The 20801-nt window shown below is 33.6% G+C and overlaps 2 protein-coding genes across 2 annotated transcripts in view; one reads left to right on the forward strand and one right to left on the reverse strand.

The window, feature by feature from the left end:
• Window positions 1–4360: 4360 nt before the first annotated feature.
• LOC119836892 (ceramide glucosyltransferase) lies at window positions 4361–11550 on the reverse strand. Its single transcript, XM_038362335.1, has one exon. The coding sequence runs from the start codon at window positions 11282–11284 to the stop codon at window positions 10091–10093; it is 1194 nt and encodes a 397-aa protein (XP_038218263.1). The 5' UTR covers window positions 11285–11550; the 3' UTR covers window positions 4361–10090.
• A 776-nt stretch (window positions 11551–12326) lies between these two features.
• Window positions 12327–20801, forward strand: part of LOC119837183 — an 11426-nt gene continuing 2951 nt past the window's right edge. The window contains exons 1-11 of the mRNA XM_038362707.1: window positions 12327–12563; window positions 12637–12837; window positions 12977–13170; window positions 13451–13670; window positions 14033–14165; window positions 14362–14512; window positions 15159–15318; window positions 15682–15756; window positions 16436–16553; window positions 17172–17248; window positions 17322–20580. Coding sequence (XP_038218635.1) covers window positions 12411–12563; window positions 12637–12837; window positions 12977–13170; window positions 13451–13670; window positions 14033–14165; window positions 14362–14512; window positions 15159–15318; window positions 15682–15756; window positions 16436–16553; window positions 17172–17248; window positions 17322–20580 — 4741 coding nt within the window. The 5' untranslated portion in view covers window positions 12327–12410. The remainder of the gene's footprint in view (window positions 12564–12636; window positions 12838–12976; window positions 13171–13450; window positions 13671–14032; window positions 14166–14361; window positions 14513–15158; window positions 15319–15681; window positions 15757–16435; window positions 16554–17171; window positions 17249–17321; window positions 20581–20801) is intronic.

Genomic DNA, 20801 nt, shown 5'->3' on the forward strand with positions numbered 1-20801 from the left:
TATAATTATAATAAATACGCGCTTGTCAAAAAACAGTCAAGTGCGAGTCGGCCATCGGGCCGAGCAGTGTTCCGGGTTATTTCAAAGACAAACATGACAACTATTGACATCCTAATTAGATTTCATAGTTTTATCATACCTTTATATTTTTAATATATAATATAAAAGTTTAAATTAAATTAAGTATGAGTTTGGAATAGTCGGCCAATTGTACCTACCTGCCTGCTCGTAAATTAGCGTTTAAGTTTATCACACTATGGTTGTATAATGTATATTATTCTGTGCTATGGGTAAGACGAAAAAAATATCTTCCTCGCTTTACACGTAAACAAATTTTTTTTCGTGATCTTATTTTTTTACTTTTTATTCATGCCAAATTACAATTTTCTTAAATAGGTTGTTAAATACTATAACTGATTAAAAACTTTTTAACGGATTTTAAACGCGTTTATTCATTATATTATTAACCCGTCTCCCCGTGACCACGCTCGCTGTAAAGTGTTCGAAACGTCGGGTTAATAATATAATGAATAAATGGCGTTTAAAATCCGTTAAAAAGTTTTTAATTGCTAAATGTATATAACACTCGCGTAAAATCAAACACAAGAAAATACTACTATAACTGAGTTTTCAGAATTAGGTAGATGGTGTTTCGTGAAATGTCAGGAAACTTTTACGTAGTATAGAGGTACCTGTAAACTATTTACCAGGTAATATATTAATAACAGACGGCTTGTGTTAACACTTTCCCATTAATCAGTATTAGTGTAGAAAATCTATCTTGGAAATACGGCTGTGTATGTTATCTCGACGTTATCAAAACGATAAGACTTGACTCATTGCTGTATTTGAGGAAATTGTATCATCCTTTACATACAAAAAAAAAAAGAATTTATCTATTGTTACCAATACAAAATATGTAGTGTCTACTGCCTACTAAAGTGTCGGCCGATTACTTGGGTCACAGATAACATTATAATTGCCTGGGTGGAATGATTCTGAAATTTCCATGATGCAGTTATTATAATATGACCTATACGCCTATACCTATACTTCGTATCATCTACATTTATATTTATTAAAATTATTCTCCTTTACTTATTATTATCTTCGTCGTTTAAACTCTTCCTAAAGTAACACAAATATTTCATTATCAAAATTAGCCAAATCTTTCCAGACATACTCGAATCTAGATAAACGAATACTGATTGAATTTATATATAGAATTTGATATGTAATACTAAAGATAAAATGCAAATTATAAAGAGAAATAAGTGAGTGTGGGAGTAAAGCATGTTTCGGTGTGAATTTGGTCAGCTCGCACCTTGAAGTAAAGAAGATGAGGCGACTGGGAGAGCCGGAGGCCCGAATCCTTTTACTCACCATTCCCAGTCCTTTCCTTTATGCCCGTCGTCAATCTATACGTTATTTTTTACCTCTTAAAAGTAGGTAAAGCTTTTTTGCGACCCCTGCATATGGGCGGTGGTGATGGTTTACCATCGGGCAAACCACCAGCTCAGTTGCCCATTGTTAGTAAAACAAATATAAAACAAAAATGATAATATAAATAATAAATGTAATAGTAATAATAAATATAAATAAATAAAATGATAATAATTATTTTTCACACAATCACTTATTAGTCATCACTAAGCCCGTTCATTCTGTCATTTAAATATTACGTAAATGACTTTTACGTGCTTTTACTGTGCACGGACTCTTTACACATACGTACATACGTACTTTCACTAATTTACAACTCGACTTAAAACCTAGGGTAATTAAACCTAGGACAAAATGGATGTTCATACAATAATAAAGGCCAACACATTCGCGGTGTTCCTATCATCGGTAACCTACCTACTTAATTGCCGATAGCGCAATAGAAAAAAGAAAAATTTATGTTTTAAAATTGTATTTGTTATATACTTAATATAAATTTATAACCAAGTTGTAGAATTAGTCAACATTAGATCTCATTGAAACACGGCCTTCAAACTAGTATTTCCCGGTTTGAAAGTAAATAGTGACAATTAAATACTTTTTTGTTTATTGCTTATTGTTGGGCATTTTTCAGTAAGTAATTTTACGAGTCGGAGTTTGTATTATGTGTCATAGTATAGGGATCAACAGATATTATCGAATTATATGGTTTCATACAGATAAATGAATTTTCTTCGAACGACATTTCTTATCGTCTCTGCATCATTAATGAATAAAAAAATACCAGGACGTAAAGATTACCTGCCTATCTAAAATTCTACTGAGAATCAATACGATAGTAATATAATAATGTGACTAACAGTTGCTATCTTCCTGCACTGTACTAAAGTACCTACTAAAATTAATATCTATTTAACCTTTAAATGTATCATTCCTTTCTTGCTTTCTTCATCTTCGTTTGTTAATCTTCCTCATTTATATGTGTTAAATAGAGTATATTGTATTGTATTGTGTATCTATCTAATAAGAGTTTGTTTGTACGCGGTAATCTCAGGAACTACTGGACCGGTATCAAACTCTTTCACCGTTGGTATGTTATATTGATATGTTAGTAATATTACATATTACTAATATATAAGAGGTGGCACAGGATAAGATCAAATGGAGGCTCTTATTGTCGGAGGCCAAGACTCACTTTGGGTCACTGCGCCACTATAGTAAGTAAGTAAGTAATATATATCGGCTCGGCTTTTATGTACCACGAGAGAAACCGGGGCGGACCGATAGTTATTTCTATAGCTGTTTATCTAGATTTGATCGAACTGTTTTTAGTGGTTTTTACTTTTGATAAATACACAATAATTATACTTTAATATATTTATATCGATAAGTCGGGGTTCGAGACCGGGCGAGCGTGCAGGAAATAAATTGATTTTTCAATTTATCTGCGCATGTAGATTACATCACCACTGCTTAAAACGGTGAAGGAAAACATCGTGAGGAAACCGGCATGTGCAAGAATTAAAAGTTCGACGACATGTGACATCTGCCAACCCGCACTTGGCCAGCGTGGTGGATTATGGCCTGAACCCTCATAGGAGGCCTGTGTCCATCAGTGGGAACATATAAGGGCTGATGATGATGATGATATTTATATATTTGCTATATCTCTACTGATTTAATATACAAGTAGGTATACCTATATAACGTAACAAAGAAAAAACAAGGAAAATTCTCATATAATAATTTCCATATGAAGAAGGAAGTACATAAAACAGATAATGTTTATATAACTGTATTTTATAGCACTGAACGGACATTTAACTCATTCATGCAGGTTTTTATCGCAAAGGAAATAACTTCACAATTATTTGTTTTTTTTTATTCTATACAGCCACAGATAACATAATACTATTCTAGATATAGCTGTACTTAAAGTCCCATATAAAGCAAAGCGTCAGAACTCGAAACACGGCTGGTTTAAATCGGTAAAAATCCTATGTAAGTATTCGAAGGGAGCCCTGGGTAACCCATACAAGATTTCCCAACTTAAACGCCCTTACGCTTTCTTATATTTAGTATTGTGTACCCACAGAACTCACCACACACCCCTCTTCCATGTACCATATGTATAAACAAAGTATCTTAAGAACACGCCAATATAATATTCTCATATGTTGATGTTTTCCACTTATCAGGCCCTAAATTTAATAAAATTATGATGTTAGAATTGATTAATTAAGAAAATAAAAAACAAATTCACACAAATTAAAACTCCTTATTCATCGATTCTACACATTAATCACTCACACACACACACATGCCGACTTGTTTCGGGCCGAATTCTGTAATTTAATTTGTAGTTTCAAGCACTTAATTTTTTTTTTATTAATGTTCGTTTTTGTCACTAGCTGTTCATCCCGCTTCGTCCATGTTACGTAATTATATATAACCTATGTCACATAGTGAAGTTGCAGCTTTCTAATGGTGAAAGAATCTTTGATATCGGTCCAATGGTTTTTGCGTGAAAACGTTACAAACACACTAAAGTTTCCTCTTTATAATATTAGCACAGATAACATAATACTATAAGATATCAGTATAGCTTCTCTATTGATGTACCTTATTATTAGCATAATTAAGTCTACGTAATAAATAAAAAACAAAAAGGGATCGCTCACCAAAGTACGATTCGGTGGAAAGAGAATTGGTTTCATTAGATACCTACGTATTTATGATACAAGTATACGATCCCACTCATCCCAGTCGTCGCATAAAAACTTGATTCAAAATGACTGTATTTCCTTATATCACAACAGGTTTTGCGAGTTTGCAAAAACCGCGTGTGGTTCGCAAGTAATAAAAGACAGTTGTAATTTAAGTGGTTTATTCATTTCAAATTGTGAATTTTCCTTCCTGTTAAAATTAATAGTACAATATAAACATGGTTAACAGCCGAATTTTTCGTATCTCGTGAAATAACCTCGTTCTATAATAATGAGGTAGATTTCACTCACGCTTACACACATTAGGATACCGAAAATTATGTTTAAAGCGCTTTTTATCGGCAATTATCTTTTACATAATTCAAAGCGAAGGTACATAAAACAGCTGACATTTTAATCCATTGCAACCAAATATAAAAAATATAAACGCAATCTCTGATCTCGTTTTCTTTTCATCTGCACATTTTTACGTAAGTATCGAAGCAATTGAAGATTGATCCAAAATAATATCATAAGTTGGCATGCAGTCATCATAATAAACGTCAATCTTATGAACACGGTCTGAATGCGAGTTTTTGCTATTGAAAAAAGTTATCTGGCTGTGACCTTCGCGAATGAGTCCTACGCAATTTTATAGTCACGATATAGTCCATGTTTTAGCTAGATTGAATTATCTTAATGTGAATTATCACATTCCTGCATACTAAATGTACCCAATTAAACAGAGGCAATGCGAATCATTTTTCAATTCTTTAGAATTAAAGTTTAGTTAACAAGTAAAATCGTTTTATTTTTTATTTAAAATAAAAAACCCTCTTATGAATTGTGTTTTAAGTATTCATATATATATTTCACTCGCAAGTGTGAAGCACTTAATCAAGTGGCCATATGCAAAAATGCCTAAGAACGATTTTAACCAAACATAGCTCAGAACCATCGCCAGCAAACTGGCTTTCAAATAAAAAAGCGGCATCGCAATCAGTCCATTCGTTTGAGAGCTACGATGCTAGAAATCGAATTCGCCTACAAACATGAAAAAACACACTTTCTGCGTCGGGGGATATGCAACGAATTGACAATGCGATCTAGTGAATAGAATTAATCATAATTCATATGAGTTTTACATGTCTTACATACGTTTCGGCGTTATTCAAACTCAAATGACAGAAAAGTTGTACCTTGTACCTACTGTGTTATCGGGTACTGTTTGAAATGCCCCAATTGGTTATCGCATACGACTCATCCACGGGTTCACACCTTATTCGTATAATTCCATTGCTTTGTATTCGATAATTACATAACAAAAATGTTTCAAAACTGCGCCATTGTTGATTCGGTATCAGGGCTGTGCATCCATTGTACTATAAAATTCACCAGTCATACATTTGTAGCAATAAATAAATAACACAGCGGTTGTTAACAACCGGTGTGCTTGTACATAGAAATTAAAATAATCCTCTTAAAAATAAACATAAAATTTGCGCATAAATGTCCAGTTAAACGTAGCATTGAAGATTGTAACTTAATTTATTTTCGAAACAATCACAGAATTCACAATCATTTTCGTACTATAATATTGTAAAATAACCGTCGAAATTGCAAATTTAAATAATTTAGGATAGATAGGCTAGATTTCGATTAGTACTATCGTGCAATGGCTTTTCCCTTTGTTCAGTATTTTACATTTATCAAATAATTACAAGAATGCATGCATCAGTACATATCATGCCAATTATGAGGGAAATACACGTAAACTATGAAGTCTAGCCTTCAGTGGGTAGTTCCAATTAAAATTATTATGTACAGGAATTACGTAATCACCTGAAACATTGCGCTCAATGTGACAGTTCTTAAATATCAATACAATCTAATATCACACTGTATAATTTCCATTATCCAATCCTAACCTATAACGCCTAAAACTTTGTATGTTTTTGAAACAAAGAGACGAGAGAACCTTGAACGATTAACACCTACACAAAGAATCAACTGTTTATTATTTTATTACGTATGCAGATATAGTTGCTGGTAAAAATAATATATTAATACGTCTACTACAAAGGACAGAAATCGATTTTCTTTGTGCAATTAATAATGTTCGAAACAAGACTAGTCAGGCATATGTATTATCATTTTTATGTATATATTATGCTAATAAAAACTTAAACATATTGCAATAAAAACACTCTGCAAAACAGAGCTATTATGTAAAAAACGTGTATGAAGAATGTAGTTATATCACTACATAATATAAAACAAAGTCACTTTCCGCCGTCTATGTCTGTATGCTTAGATCTTTAAAATGACGCAACAGATTTTTACGGGATTTTTCAGACTTTTCGAGGAAGGTTTATATTTATATTCCATGTATTATTGTACCCGTGCGAAGTCGGGCCGAATTGCTAGTAATATATATTATATAACAAAAAATCATTTGAATTTACTCGGGCAATAAACGTAATTTCAATTGCGTCCGAAAACTATATGACGTTCGACCTATCTCAAAATGATAATAATAATTAATCAGCGAGGGAAAAAATTGTGTTTGCAGTTATGATAAGCACATTCTTATCAGTGTTATAACGGTATTACAATTTTACCTACCACATTTGCGAGTATGCACAAATGACAAATATTTTCGGAATGTCAAGAAGCTATATGTCCCAACGACATTAAAAATAGCGCGAATTCATATTGTTGCACGTGTAAATTTGTTATCTTCGGGTATTTGTAAGGAAATGGCACGTAAAATGAAACTACATATAAGCGGTTATTTAATCGTTCGTGACACCCTTTCTTGTTGTATCGTACAATTTTGGTAACTAAAGTTAGAAGTAAACGAGCGAGAGAAATTTTGTACTTTATTTACGAATTAATTTACCAAATTAGTAATCGTAAATGATTTAATTGTAGATAAATTATTCATGAACGTATTTTTTTTTTTAAATTATGCCTAATTTCACCTGTCCATTGCTGATAATTTAAGACTGATAAATTGAAATATAATTAACCGATTGTGTTACTCCCTATATCCTTTACATGTCTACAAAAGTTATAATGTATTACGTTATGTAACTGTGATACTATTATAAAACTATTTCTACGTAAATAACCTAAAGAAAACATGACTCTACGACCATGTTGATTAATCCAGCATTTATATGCAAGATTACCATTCACAACAAAATCAATCTACACCTACAAGACACTGAGCACAATGTTTCCCATGTAGGTACTAGATATTAATCGTGACGATACTCATATCCTCTTCATGAACCTTGGCTGTGGTATACAATAATCTATTATTATTTATTGATATGGAATTTATATACATTGTACAGGGCTACTCTGAATTGATCAAAAGGTGCGCTCATATAGGGTTGCCCGAACCAGGATATTAACAATTCGAATGCGTCTAATTGTGCGAACATAAAACAGTTATTTCTTTATCAGAAGTAACATTCGAGTACGTTCCATATTTTACAGTTGCGCGTAAGATTCACTAAGACTCGATAAATAGAAAAAACACATATCAAACAAATTACATTTCATTTGAGATTTGCTAACTATTTAGTTAAGGGCAGTGTTCTTTATCTTATACCATGGTTGTGACAACCCTAGCATCGTAAACTTTATCAATCGTCCGAGCTATCAAAACTTATCACAACAATAGAGCATGATACTCATTACGAAAATACGTGAAAATGCGCCGATTTAGTAAAACGGTTATGAATATACATGATTCGTTGCCGCAACTGATAACGTGTCGGCTGATTCACATAGGTATATAATGACTACGAAATGCGTGTCGTAAGAACCTATATCGGTAATTTCTAACCGCGAGCGATAATGTTCCAGAGAAGTCATCACTAGATATGAATTAGTCTATTGTTTAAGGGGTGTCATTATTGATGTGTAAATAATTTTAGAATATAATTTGCATTATACATCATTTGGGAATATATAGATCGATAAAACGCCGTTGTACAAAGCTTGATGACATCAATAAGATCGACAATTGTTCTTAGAAATTTCGGCCAAATTGTATCATGCTTATTCCCGTACGTGTGTTGTAATGCATTTGGGGAGTACGCGTGACTCATCTTTTGATAAAATGTATGAATGGTCCATTGAGGTGATAAGGATTTCATTGTCATGGAAACGTTCGGATTCTAATCGTATGCAAATATTTAAAATCTTTAAACTGGTAATCAGGCATAGCTAACATTGAAAATGCCTGTGTTATTTACAACATGACTGAGCTACTTGGCTGAAATTTGTAAAAATGAGTTGATCTCTATTAAATTTCTTTGTTCTGAAACGCAATTTTGCTCGTGAATGATGTTTAGATGTTGCCTCGTACTCATTAATTTTTTAATAAATTAACCAAGACTTGATACAATGTATGTTTCTAAAGACTTTCTCCAAATTATAAAGAAATTCAGAGTAACCTTACACTCATTAGACTTAAAAGTTGAGTATTTATAAAATCTTCAGTATATTGATTCACAATAACGTATCACGTGTACAATGACGCACATACAGAAATGTGATATTCATATGACTCGATAGTAAATCACATTTTCATTTTCTAAATTATTATATCCATTGAAATGTTAAGTACTATGTTATATGTACATACACTTTTATAAAAAGCAATATTTTTTGTTGGTATATAACTGACGACAGATTCATCAGACACGAGAGAAACGTTTATTGCTAACCAAGCGCATGGTTTCAATTTTAAATTTAACTCATAGTCATAATGGAATATTCGTATAGAGTTGCCAATACACAGACTCAAAATAATGGTAGACAGCGTGAAAATCGCCTTATGTAACAGTTACGTGCGCTTTCAAAGTCATTAAATTATTTCTGAAAATTGGCAACCCTAGGTACTTACATCGTAAATCGGGCCATTCAATTAATCAAATGCTTAATAAGATTTTATGCAATGTACAAGTGTTTTTCATGGCACTCAGTATTGATTTAATTCTTAACTAAAGATTCAAGTACCTTTGGAAGCCAACTAAATACCAGTCTTCATTCTCAAATATTAAAACTTAATTAGTCCAATAATTAAATGGATATTCTGTCTTTTAGGCTACGTTCGAAAAATAATTTCTCATTTTTGGTCCCCTTTCAGACCTGAGTGACGCTTGAAGTTTTTGAATCATCCAGTCCAAAGGTACATTGAAAATTAAATTGGAAAGTGCTTTTGAAACAGTTAAACCCTGTAAGATTTAATTTAGATTAATGCAACAGTTGCATAAATAAATGTAATTTCACAAAATTAAACAGAGTGGGAACATTGACCAAACAGTTATCCAAAATGTTATTAGAAAATATCAGTAACATACCTAACTTGTATTTTTGATTATCACAATTATTTATTATGCGTTATTGCTTTATTTATATCAGCATGAAATGAAGCATAAAACAATCATTTGTATCAATTAATCTAGGATATTGTATAAACCATTGTATTTACAAGACCTTTACACATGCCTTGCCCTACATAATACAAATTTGGAAAGTGTCATTGTATTGCCTTTATCTCTATGTACAGGCTAGGCTGATTGATTCACCAATGACCCATCAATACAATCTCCAAATAATAAATTGCTGGCTTCCAAATAAATATAATGGCAGATCAATATAGGCAATAAACCACAAAATAGGATACAACAGCTGAAATATTCTGTTTAATCTATAAACGTACAAAACTCTTTAAAACAAGAATAACAAGTGTCCACCGTTCATTTCAAAACTATAAATAGCAATTAAAATAAAAACTTAACTCTAATATAATATAATTATTATAAACTCACATATGAAATCGGCCGTACTGAATGGTATCCATTGAAAATACAACATAATCTACACCAAATTAAAGCTTTCAATTAAGGAGGGGGACCAGCTCAGAACTTGAGCTTGGGTTTGAGCTCGTGGGCGCGGCCTCCCCAGTCGAGCCGGTAGCTGCGAGTCCGCCACGAGATCTCGGGATTCAGCACGGCCGTCGCCAGCACGAAAGGCGCACAGCACTCGCTCCACACCCACGCGAGCAGGAACTCCACTTTCGTGAACGGCGGCGACCCATTCTGCGCCGACCGCAACATCAGCCAGTCCGATAGAAACCACACGAGTACATGTACTAAAAAGAACGGCAGAGGTTCCGCGCCAAATAGCTGGCCGGCCGCCCAGGCCGCGCCGGCGCCGAGAGGCATGCACTCACTCAACGGCTCTAACAATGCTGTCGTTGGCACCATCGCTATTCGCAACCTCGCCCACCGCTTTAGGCGAGCTTGCAACGCTCCTATGGACTTTGAGCCCGAGTTTTGTAACGCTGGTAATGATGCGACCCGCATACGCCAACCTCGGGACACTACAGCTTTCGCCATGAAGAAATCTTCCGCGAGATATTCCCCGAAAGCCGCCAAACCGCCGGCTTCCTCCAACGCGCACCGTCTCACCAGAGACGACATTCCAACGTGACAATTGATGCCCAAGAAGTCTGCTCCCATATACATACGCGCCTGCGCCGTACCAAAGTATACTTTCTCGTACACCGCTGCGAAGCCATCAGCGTCGTACGTAAATGGCATCTGGTGCACTATCGCAACGTCGTCTTTCATATGTTGTACCATATCTAACAATGTATCATCACGCATACGAATTCCTGAATCGCTCACCAATATTAAGGGATACTTTGCCGCCAAATATGCCGGGTGCATATTGTTGATTTTAGGATTAACGCCAACTCGCGTACCACCGATGAATACCCTCGAATCCACCTGAGGATATTTGTGTATTAGGCTATTGACGAGCATTAGGGCGGGATCATGTTCGTTCTCCACACAAAATAATATTTCATACGTTGGATAGTCCAGCGAGAAAAACGTCTCCAAGTTCGAGAATAGGTTTGGGTCGACACCGGTAAGTGGTTTTAGGATTGAAACACCGGGATACGGTTGCTCCGGCGGTGACCGGTCCACAGTCCGATGCAATTTCCACTTTGAATACGAAAAGGCCATTATATGAATTAACCACAAACACACCCACGCGACGATGAAAAATATGGCAAAACCATACACTGTATACACCATGGGAATCATAATTTAAAATTCCTATGTCTTTTTCGCGTTCCGACCACATAATATCGACTGGTTTCAAGAGTCTAGAACTTGCGCTACGATGCGATCATAACACTGAAATCTATTGTACATCAGCCAGGCGAAAAAACTTGTTTGTTATATACTCGATCTAATAATCTAACATGTGTTATCTCGACATATTTATTGCCCGATCATTTATAATAAACCACACCACACAGCCGAGCGTAAACGGCCTACAATAAACCATAACCGCAACCAACATTCCCCGCCCGTCATTCTATTATTTGACGGATGAAAAAATTATTGCCCAATCCAATAATGTAGCCAGTGTAAAAATATATTTTTTAGAATCGAATAATATTTTTGCATAAAATTGTTTGTTTAAGTCGAAAAATATTACATGCTTACTTACAAATCACAAATGTTTCCACTTTGTAATGTTTTTAGTTTTCTGATTTTTAAACGATTTTTTTTTATTCATTTTATAAATGATTTCACTTGCTTCTCCCTTTTTTTAATAATAATATAAATAGTACATATTTCCAACATCGTTTAAATCCTCTCCACTTATGCTTAGCCTCTTCTATAACAATAAACAAGTATTTCCTAAAACGTAAAAAACTTAAGGTTTGAACATAGCTTTCAATAATATTTTACAGTAATGTTTAGGTAAATTGTTCAATGGGGAAACACTTTTGGATTTTTTAAAGAAAAATTTTAGTTTCACAATCAGCTTAATAAGTAGACGTACCTATTTATGTTTTCATAGTAGGTATTTATGCTATAAAATAATAAAATAATGTGTTATAACGACTTTTATACATCTGCAGATAAAACTATGCCTAATAATTTGAAAAATAAAAAGTATGCATTTCTAAATATAGAAAAACAACACATAAAACGAGGTCCCACTACATTTCGATTATATTATGATGTTGTCTGTGGTTAATCCTCGAGATAATAAAATCGAAAATAGTAAAATCGATATCAGCTGTGGTAACTACTTACTCCATACTACACTATGGAAGCTTTAGCGGGAAAGTTGAAACTATTGTTGTATGCTCTCTTTTAGTCGTTGCTATTTGTAAAGAAGATTCATATTCAATACGCGAAATCGGTACTAAACATGGATATTAGTAAATATTTAAAGAATGTCAAGACTTTAGACGATTATAACATAACAACACAAGACTTTGTAAATAAATATTGTCGGGCGAAAATTCGATTGAACATGTCAGCGGTTCTTGCTCTGAAAACTGTTAGATCATTAGAAATAGAAGTATGTTGTTTATAATATATTATTGAAGTGCTCATTTAAATAGTTGTGTATATTAAAATGAGTTTATTTTCAGTATTTCAATAAAAATGGCGAAAATGGCGTTGCGGTTCATATCTTCAAAAATATTTTAGATTTACCAGGTTCCAAAACATGGGGCCTACTCGGTAAAGAGTTAATTTCAGTACTAAAGTATTGGTTTGATACTTTAAGGCTACATTTACTCCAACACAACAACTGGTGGAATTTCTTAAACCTACTCTTAAAGTTTGTTAAAGTAAGCTTGGTTTATTAAATTATCAATATTAAATTCAGTGAAATTATTTCCAAAGGAATAAGGCTTCAACTGAGTATTATTTTAATGTTTATTTATTTCCTGTAAACTTTGTATTTATTTCAAATTTTGTACATTTTAGGAGATAAGAATAAAGGATTCATCAATCAATCAAACAATAATAGAGGAGCTATCTGATAATCTCCTACATTTAGCAATCCATCGACAACCAAGTACAAGCCAGCGTCTTCACATCATACAGTGCTTTAATATTTGCAGCGCAGAGTCTAATAGAGAGATCAGAATTGCTTTGAGAAATAAGTTTGAACAATATTTGTAAGTGAAATTGCTGTTGACTGATTTCTTTTCATGTTGGGTTTTATTTTATGCATGTTATTAATATTTCAGCATATTATATGTATACACATTAAGAAATCAAACAGTAGCTAAGGCTCTTAACATTGAATATCATATTATAATAACTGAAATAATTATAATTTTATTTTCTCAAATGTCCCTATCTATCAAGATAAAAAAATCAAAACTTAAGATTTTTTTATTAATTTTAACATTAAATGAAGGAAAAACAACTTGTTAACTTTTTATGCTTATAATATTGGTACAATTTCAACAGCATAAAATTATCAGAGCTACTCTCGCAATGTGGTGACTTTCGACTCCAGTACAGCATGTTGGAGAGCCTCATGCGATGGCTTCTCCCTCGGCAGGAGCTATCTGTTAGAAAAAAAGCTGCCGAAGCCTGGTTCACAACTGACTTATACAGTCAAAATGCTGTTGATATTTTCTTGAACAGGACTTGGATGAATTTTTTTAAGGTATTTATTTATTTATGGCCTTTAGTTTATGGTTATTTAGTAAAGTTCCTTATAATAGGTTGAGGTAGGGGAGGTAGGGGAGATGAAGATCTGTTACTCCTTTCTCACCCTTCTCAATCCATGCCTTTACTCCTGTCGTCCATTATTTGCAAAGTATTTGCACAGGGTCCACTTTTGCAAACCTTTTTGTTGGTGCTGATCGCTTACTTTGGTGAACCACCGGCAAAGTTGCCCACTCTGACTCAGACATAACATAACTCATACACTTAAAGCATAGACATTTCCTGCTTAGGTCTATCTAAAAAAATATTATAATATGACACTGGTTAAACACATAATATATGTTTGATGTATTCAAACAGGATGCAAGAGATTTTCTTAATGCACAAAATGATAAAAATGAATTGATTACATCAGTGCAGTGCAAGAAATTTGTGATTGGAAGTTTAGAACTTATCACCGTGAGTAAATTGAGAATACCAATAAATATTAGACGTAAATGATAAAGCTTTTAAATACAACTTGCTATATTATTACTGTAGGCGTAAAAAATACATTTCACCACACATTCTTGTTTGTTTTTTTCAAAATTAATATTTTAGTACATTATTCTGCATAGTGTTATATGTTAAATGAGTTTTTTTTTTGTTTATGCTTATAGTTGTATTTTGTTTTTTTTTTTAGCTCACAGATAAAAAATATTGGCTTGATTTGAATACTGGCAACAAAAACTTGTCACTCATGTTGGAGTTGAAATTATTGGAGATACTAAAAGCGTATGGTTCCGGTTCGAATGCTTTAGTTATAACTGAAGATAATGTTACATCTGTAAAAATGTTGATGTATGATTTTTTTTTTATTTCGATTAGAGTTGAATGTAGTATGGGTTTCTTTCATTTGAAATGTTCGGTCCGTCCGGGCTTTGCCAATGGTACATAAATATCATCATATTAGCTTTTCGCCCGCATAGTCAGGGTTTTCTCTACATACCTCCCGTTCTCCAGCAAATTCCGGGATGAGACTATCCTTTAGTTTCAAACGAACTTTGTACCAAATAAAAATTGCTCCAGTAATTTTGCTTTCTTATCAATGTCGCTTTACGGCTTAGTTACACACTAATTAACATTTTTATATATTTCATTTATAGTTACGTAGTTGATACATAATTATTTTTACTGTATATGTGTTTCGTATGGTAGGAGATTTAAAAGTACATTAATTTATTAATTAGGATTAAATATAATTTTATTTAAAATAAGTGAATATAGTTTTCAAAATACGTTTGAATTCCTATGAAACTTGCTTTTAACGAATATTTATCAATATTTACCACTTAACAGATGACTTTTTTAATTAAATAAAAAAAAACCGTCAAATCCCACTAATAATTATAAATTTGTTTTATTTCCCTACTTTCCATGTTTAAGTAGTTAACAGGTTTTATTTTATATCTGTAAATGAAAAAAATATAAAAAATATCCGTCACAGGGAGTCATCGCTCATAAAAATTGAACTGCATATAAAGGATTCGAAGCAATTGCACGGCTCAGATATGCTGGAGGGAAACGAAGTAATGATATATATAGGCCCCGAAAATGCTGTTAAAGTCAACACCTCTTTAGCTGAGATTTTTGAAGATAAATATCAGGTGATAAATGCCATATACAATTCAAAAAAATATATAATTATACATCCTACTATCCTACTAATATTATAAATGCGAAAGTTTGTAAGGATTTATGTGTGTTTGTTGCTCTTTCACGCAAAAACTACTGAACCGATTGCAATGACATTTGGTACGTAGACAGGTGGACAACATATATCCCGATATTCGTACGGGATACAGACTGACGCGGGTGAAACCGCGGGGCGCTGCTAGTTATAAAAGTAAACATATATAGTATATATGTATAAAGTTAAACATGAATTATTCTACCTCTGATGTCGTGCAAAAAGCTTAATATTTTTAATCTGTAATTTAACTTTTCTTTATCGGATAATACTCTTTCAGATATTATTAGATCTCAATAAAATTTATCAAGCCACTACAGAAAATGCAAGAGAGTGTTCCCAAATTGAAAATTCGGTAAGCGCCTTACTTAGTATGAGTATTTATCATCTAATTGATCTCAATTGTTTCATTTTCTGCACGAGAACAAGAGACTGGCAATCTCTGTCTTTAATCTAGACTCAATTAGAGTACCTCTGATTTTCTTTTTTACACTATAAAAAATTTCAAGTGACGCTTGATTATTTTCGCGGGACTTTACTATTTTTTTATTCTTTATAACTACCTATTAATTCCTTCAATTACAATTTAGTTTGCTTTCTTAAAAAAAAAAAATCTGAGATTCTATGTCCATTTAAAGTCAGGTAAAGACAAATGTAAATAAAAAATATCCCTTTATTAAAAATCCTAATTATTTGTTCATGTTAAAATCAATAACGAACCTACTATAGTACCTACTACGAAATAAATTGGTTATAAAATTAAAGCCATTCCATAATCCATTCCAGCTTTAAAACCCATAAAATGTATTATTCCTTTGAAGAGTAAATTTTTGAATTAAGAGGTAAACGCTTCCGCGGGATGCTATTAGCTAGTATTTCTTTCTAACAATAATCAATCCTAGACCCTTCAATTTTACATTATATAACAATTATTATTTATGCATGTCACATCCTATACTGTAAACTTGACAGATTGTATCGTGTACACCCACCTTTATTTCCATATAGAAATGTCAAATAAAAAAAAAAACTAATTTGTGGGTAGTTTTCACTCCGTCGGTGTTTGTTATGCGCGATTGAGTGATTTTTTTTTTTTTAAGGAGGACACTAGATTTTCGAATCCCATTAAATGGCGACGTAGAAAACATTCAGGTAATAATTTCTGTTTATTTTTTAATATCATAATCATACCTATGGACTGCAAGGCAATTTTTAATTATCATCATTTTTTTCATTGTCTTTAGTTGTCACTAATATTTAATCATGTTTTTCTTTTTAACAACAGAACATAAGAAAGTGAAATGTTTTGTTATTTAATTATCCAATTAGAAGTTAATAGTACACATACTAAATGAATGCAGGTATATTATTACAATGCAAAATTCAATCAATACAAAACAAATCTAATACGCCGAAGCGCGTTAATGATTTTGTCAAGTGGGCGTCTCTGCATTTTTTTGCACTTTTCATTTTATGTACAGCCTCGAAATATATATATGATTTAAAATCTAAATAGTTATATTTATAATATATTAGATATTTGTATGTGGATAAAGTTGTGTACAAACATATGAGTAATTGTAAATTTTGAGTTATCAGAACTGCATTGCGAAGCAAATGGCGCATTAATAAGCGATTTTATGTTAAGTATATGATTTTGATATAAATTGTTTTTGAATTTTGTTTCTTGAAAAATTCAATGTGTTTGTCTATTTGTAAAATATTCAATACAAACGGTATTGTAAATGCAAATATGTTTGTTATTTCAAGGTGTTATTACTAGATCTGGTAGGCCTGTTTCGCTTCGGTCACCGGCATCCAGCGCATCCACTTCGTCTTTAGCATTGGTACCTATTTTTTTAAATTGATTATTAATTTCAATATTAGCTTACGTTATATATATTGATTTTATTCTTACAGTTACGAGAAAAGTTATCTGAGTTACCGGGTTGTCAATTTGAAAGAGAGCCAGTCAGTGTATGTGCGTTACCGCAGTTATCTAGAGTAACTGAAGTAACAGAGATAGACGAAAGCCGAAGTTTTAACGACGAAAGCACGTTTCGACCTAGAACCTTTGGCGTAGCTCTTAAAAACAAATCGGATTCAGACCATGCAACAGTTACATCTCGGCGTACGGTCTCAGAAAATAATAATCTCTCTCCACCCAATAATCACGATGAGAATTCAATAAGTTGTTTGTTAGTAGCCACTATTGGATCGGCCGATTCTGTCATAAATGACACGTTAGATAGATTCCCAAAAGGCAAAGAAATCAACACGGATAACATCGTTGATATGTTAGTCAAAGAAGCTCTACAGTCTAATCGTACGCTAGATCGAATACGTGAGAATACTAAAAATATACGAACAGAATCTATAGAAAAGTCGCCAAATGTGAAAAGCAAAACTAAACAAAGTACGATCTATGAAAGAAACGAGAATAATAATATAGTTCAGCGTTTGGGAGATGAACAGACTACTGATTGTATAGAAGATACTCCAAATCATGTTTTTCCAAAACATAGAAAGGAAGTTATTAACAGCAATAAAGTAGTTTCCACAGAACTCGATAAGTCAAATAAAGACTTTTTAAATAATAACAATTCAGCCTTCGATTCTCAAATCGTTGAAGATTTCTTCGCCCAGCATTGTCATGAAAATAAGAACGAGGATGTCATTTTAAGTCCTTCGCTAGCAAAGAAAATAAATGAAACAAGTTCAGAATCAAGCGGAGAGTTTGACCTACCCACGAATAACGATTTAGAACGAGATTTTAATTTTAACGAAATAGAAATCGTCGAATGCTTAAATGACTTGGTTGATCAAGTTTGTGAAGAATTAGACAATTACATAAAGATGCAAAGTCTCACGAACGATGTAGCTGAAGCTGGCCTTCAGAATAATGGAGCTGATGAGAGTGATTCCAAAGCAACAAAAAAGAAAACTAAGATCCATAGGAAAAGCACTTCTAAAGCCATAAAGTTGAAATTTAAATCAACAATGAAACATAATAAAAAGCAATACAAATCTACGTTACAAATTGAAACTGATGATAATATGTCAACTGTACATGATGAGGACTGCAATAGAAATGAAACTAACAACAATAAGAGCAAAAGCCCAGAAATTTCGCAAATTCGCAGGAAGCGTAAACTATATTCCCCTAATGATGAACACATTATAAATGCTGCAAAGCCTACTGCGTATGTATCTGAAAGTGAAAAAGATGACGTCGTAGCACCAGATCAACTACCATATAGTGATACTCCGAAATCTAAAGCTACGTCCTACAAAGAAATTGAACAAATAAAAAGATCGACTCGGAGAATTATAAAACATAAGAAAATGAGCAATGAAACTCCGCTCTCGCCTAGATCGAAGAAAATTAATGATGATTTTAATAATCTAAAGAAAACGGTGGATAATAACGAGAACATTACCCTTGTAGATGCAAAACGGGATAGAAACCTAGCAGTGTATAATTTTTCAAGCGACAGTGATGATAGTGATTTTAAAAAGAAATTTACTCAAACTTTTAAAAGAACACCTAGTGTCAATACCACTACACGTAGTCGTCGCAATGTACCACGGAAAAATTATTCAGAGAAGAAACCTAGAGAGAAAAAAACGAAAAGTAATAGTAAACAACGTGAAAGGGATACCATTAAAATATCACGACACGAACTTTTAGATGAAAAAATGCGCGAACCAGCTTCAGAAACGTTAAATGCATCTATAACAATCGAAGTTCCTCAAGAAAAACCTGAGAACTTAGAACCGAACATAAATATTGTTCCGCAAATGGAAGCTATTGATGAACAAGTAATTGAGAAAAGCACAAAAAATTCTAAGTCGAAAAGGAAAACAAAACGATCAAAGAAAAAAGATCAATGTTTAAAAAGTGATAATGAATTAACATTGGAAGTAAGACAAGAGAAAGAGGAGAGTGTTAGTCCATTACCGGCTCTTATAGTCGAATCCCAACCTAAGGATAATAATTTAGAAGATTCCGTAATGGCTTTAGAGAAACTCCAAGAAATGTGTGAAAACGATTCAATTGGAAAACAGCTACAATTGAATACCACCCAAAATCTATTGTCAGACGTGGAACAAACTAATTCCAGTCCGCAGAATCTAAATGTTAGTAGTATACAAATAAAAACATGTGATAAATCAACTTATAAGACCAAGAAAAGTAAGAAACGTAACAGTCACAAATTAAGTACAAGCGACAAACCAACTGCACCAACAGATAAAGAAGGAAGCCTTACAGATAATAAAATGAGCAAAAAAGCTAAAAATCGTAGGAAACGTGATAAGAGAAGGTCAAAGAGCCGTAGCACAGACAGTGATACTATAAGAAGCAGCGTGAAACATCTTAAAGTTAGTGCCGTAATCGAGCACGAGTCACCCAAGTCTATACCTACACTTGGCAAGTCTCCAATAACAGGCCACGGCAATTCGAAAGAAAAACCTCCAAGTTCCAATCAATTGGAGCAAAATTTGCAACCGCGCGATTTAGAAGTCGAATATTTAGATGATTCCATCAAAGAATACCATAAAACTCTCACAGACGAAACTCACAAGTTGTGGCATTCGAACAATAGCGATAAAGCGAGCAAAGTCTCAAAAGAAGATGCAAGGCGTATAGTTAGGAACTCGCCGGCCGTTTCTGTTACAAGGCTGTCCACGCGAGAGCTTCGTGAATGGGTACCGCCACGACACAACTCCATATTCGGATCCGATCAAAGCGAGGTCTCGAAACAATCCAGAAGTGAGGCGCAAAAAGAAGCTACGCCTGTTACAGCATCAGTACAGAAACCTATTCTAAGCATAATATCTCCAATAAAGCTATTCGCTACGAAACCTATCTCGATCTCAGACGGCGGTAACGTGAACAAAGCGGAAACGATATCGTCTAAAAGCGCCGGAAACGAGAGCAAATCTAAATACGATTTTCGCAAGCGGAAAAATGTAGTCGCCATTGACTCGACGCCTAAGAGGTCCAAATTAGAGTCGGCCGTTAATACATCTTCGCCAATCATATCCAGTAAGCCCACGACGAGTGCGATACCGCAGTACAGGATGTCGGATGACGTTGTGGCCAATGTGAGCGTTCCTTCCAGGTCCGTTAGTTTCTGGATGAAGCAGAACCAATCGATTCTTTCGTCGTTGCCTCGTAAGTATATTTAGATTTAGGGAACGCTAGTTGCACCGCGCGGTTTCGCTCGCGGGCAAAAGCAAGTATTTCGATACCCTATGTGTTTTCTGATACATAAGTCACGTAACTGCCAAGTATAATCAAAATCCAACAGTGAAAGAGCAACGAACACATATAGACTTACATTCATGCATCCTACTAATATTATAAATGCGAAAGTTTGTAAGCATGTGTGTGTG

The sequence above is a fragment of the Zerene cesonia genome, chromosome 26, assembly GCF_012273895.1.
Source record: "Zerene cesonia ecotype Mississippi chromosome 26, Zerene_cesonia_1.1, whole genome shotgun sequence".
In the NCBI taxonomy this organism is placed as follows: Eukaryota; Metazoa; Arthropoda; class Insecta; order Lepidoptera; family Pieridae; genus Zerene; species Zerene cesonia.

Excerpts from the sequence above, each read along its gene's own strand:
- LOC119836892 (XM_038362335.1), bottom strand. The coding sequence starts at position 11,284 with ATGATTCCCATGGTGTATACAGTGTATGGTTTTGCCATATTTTTCATC.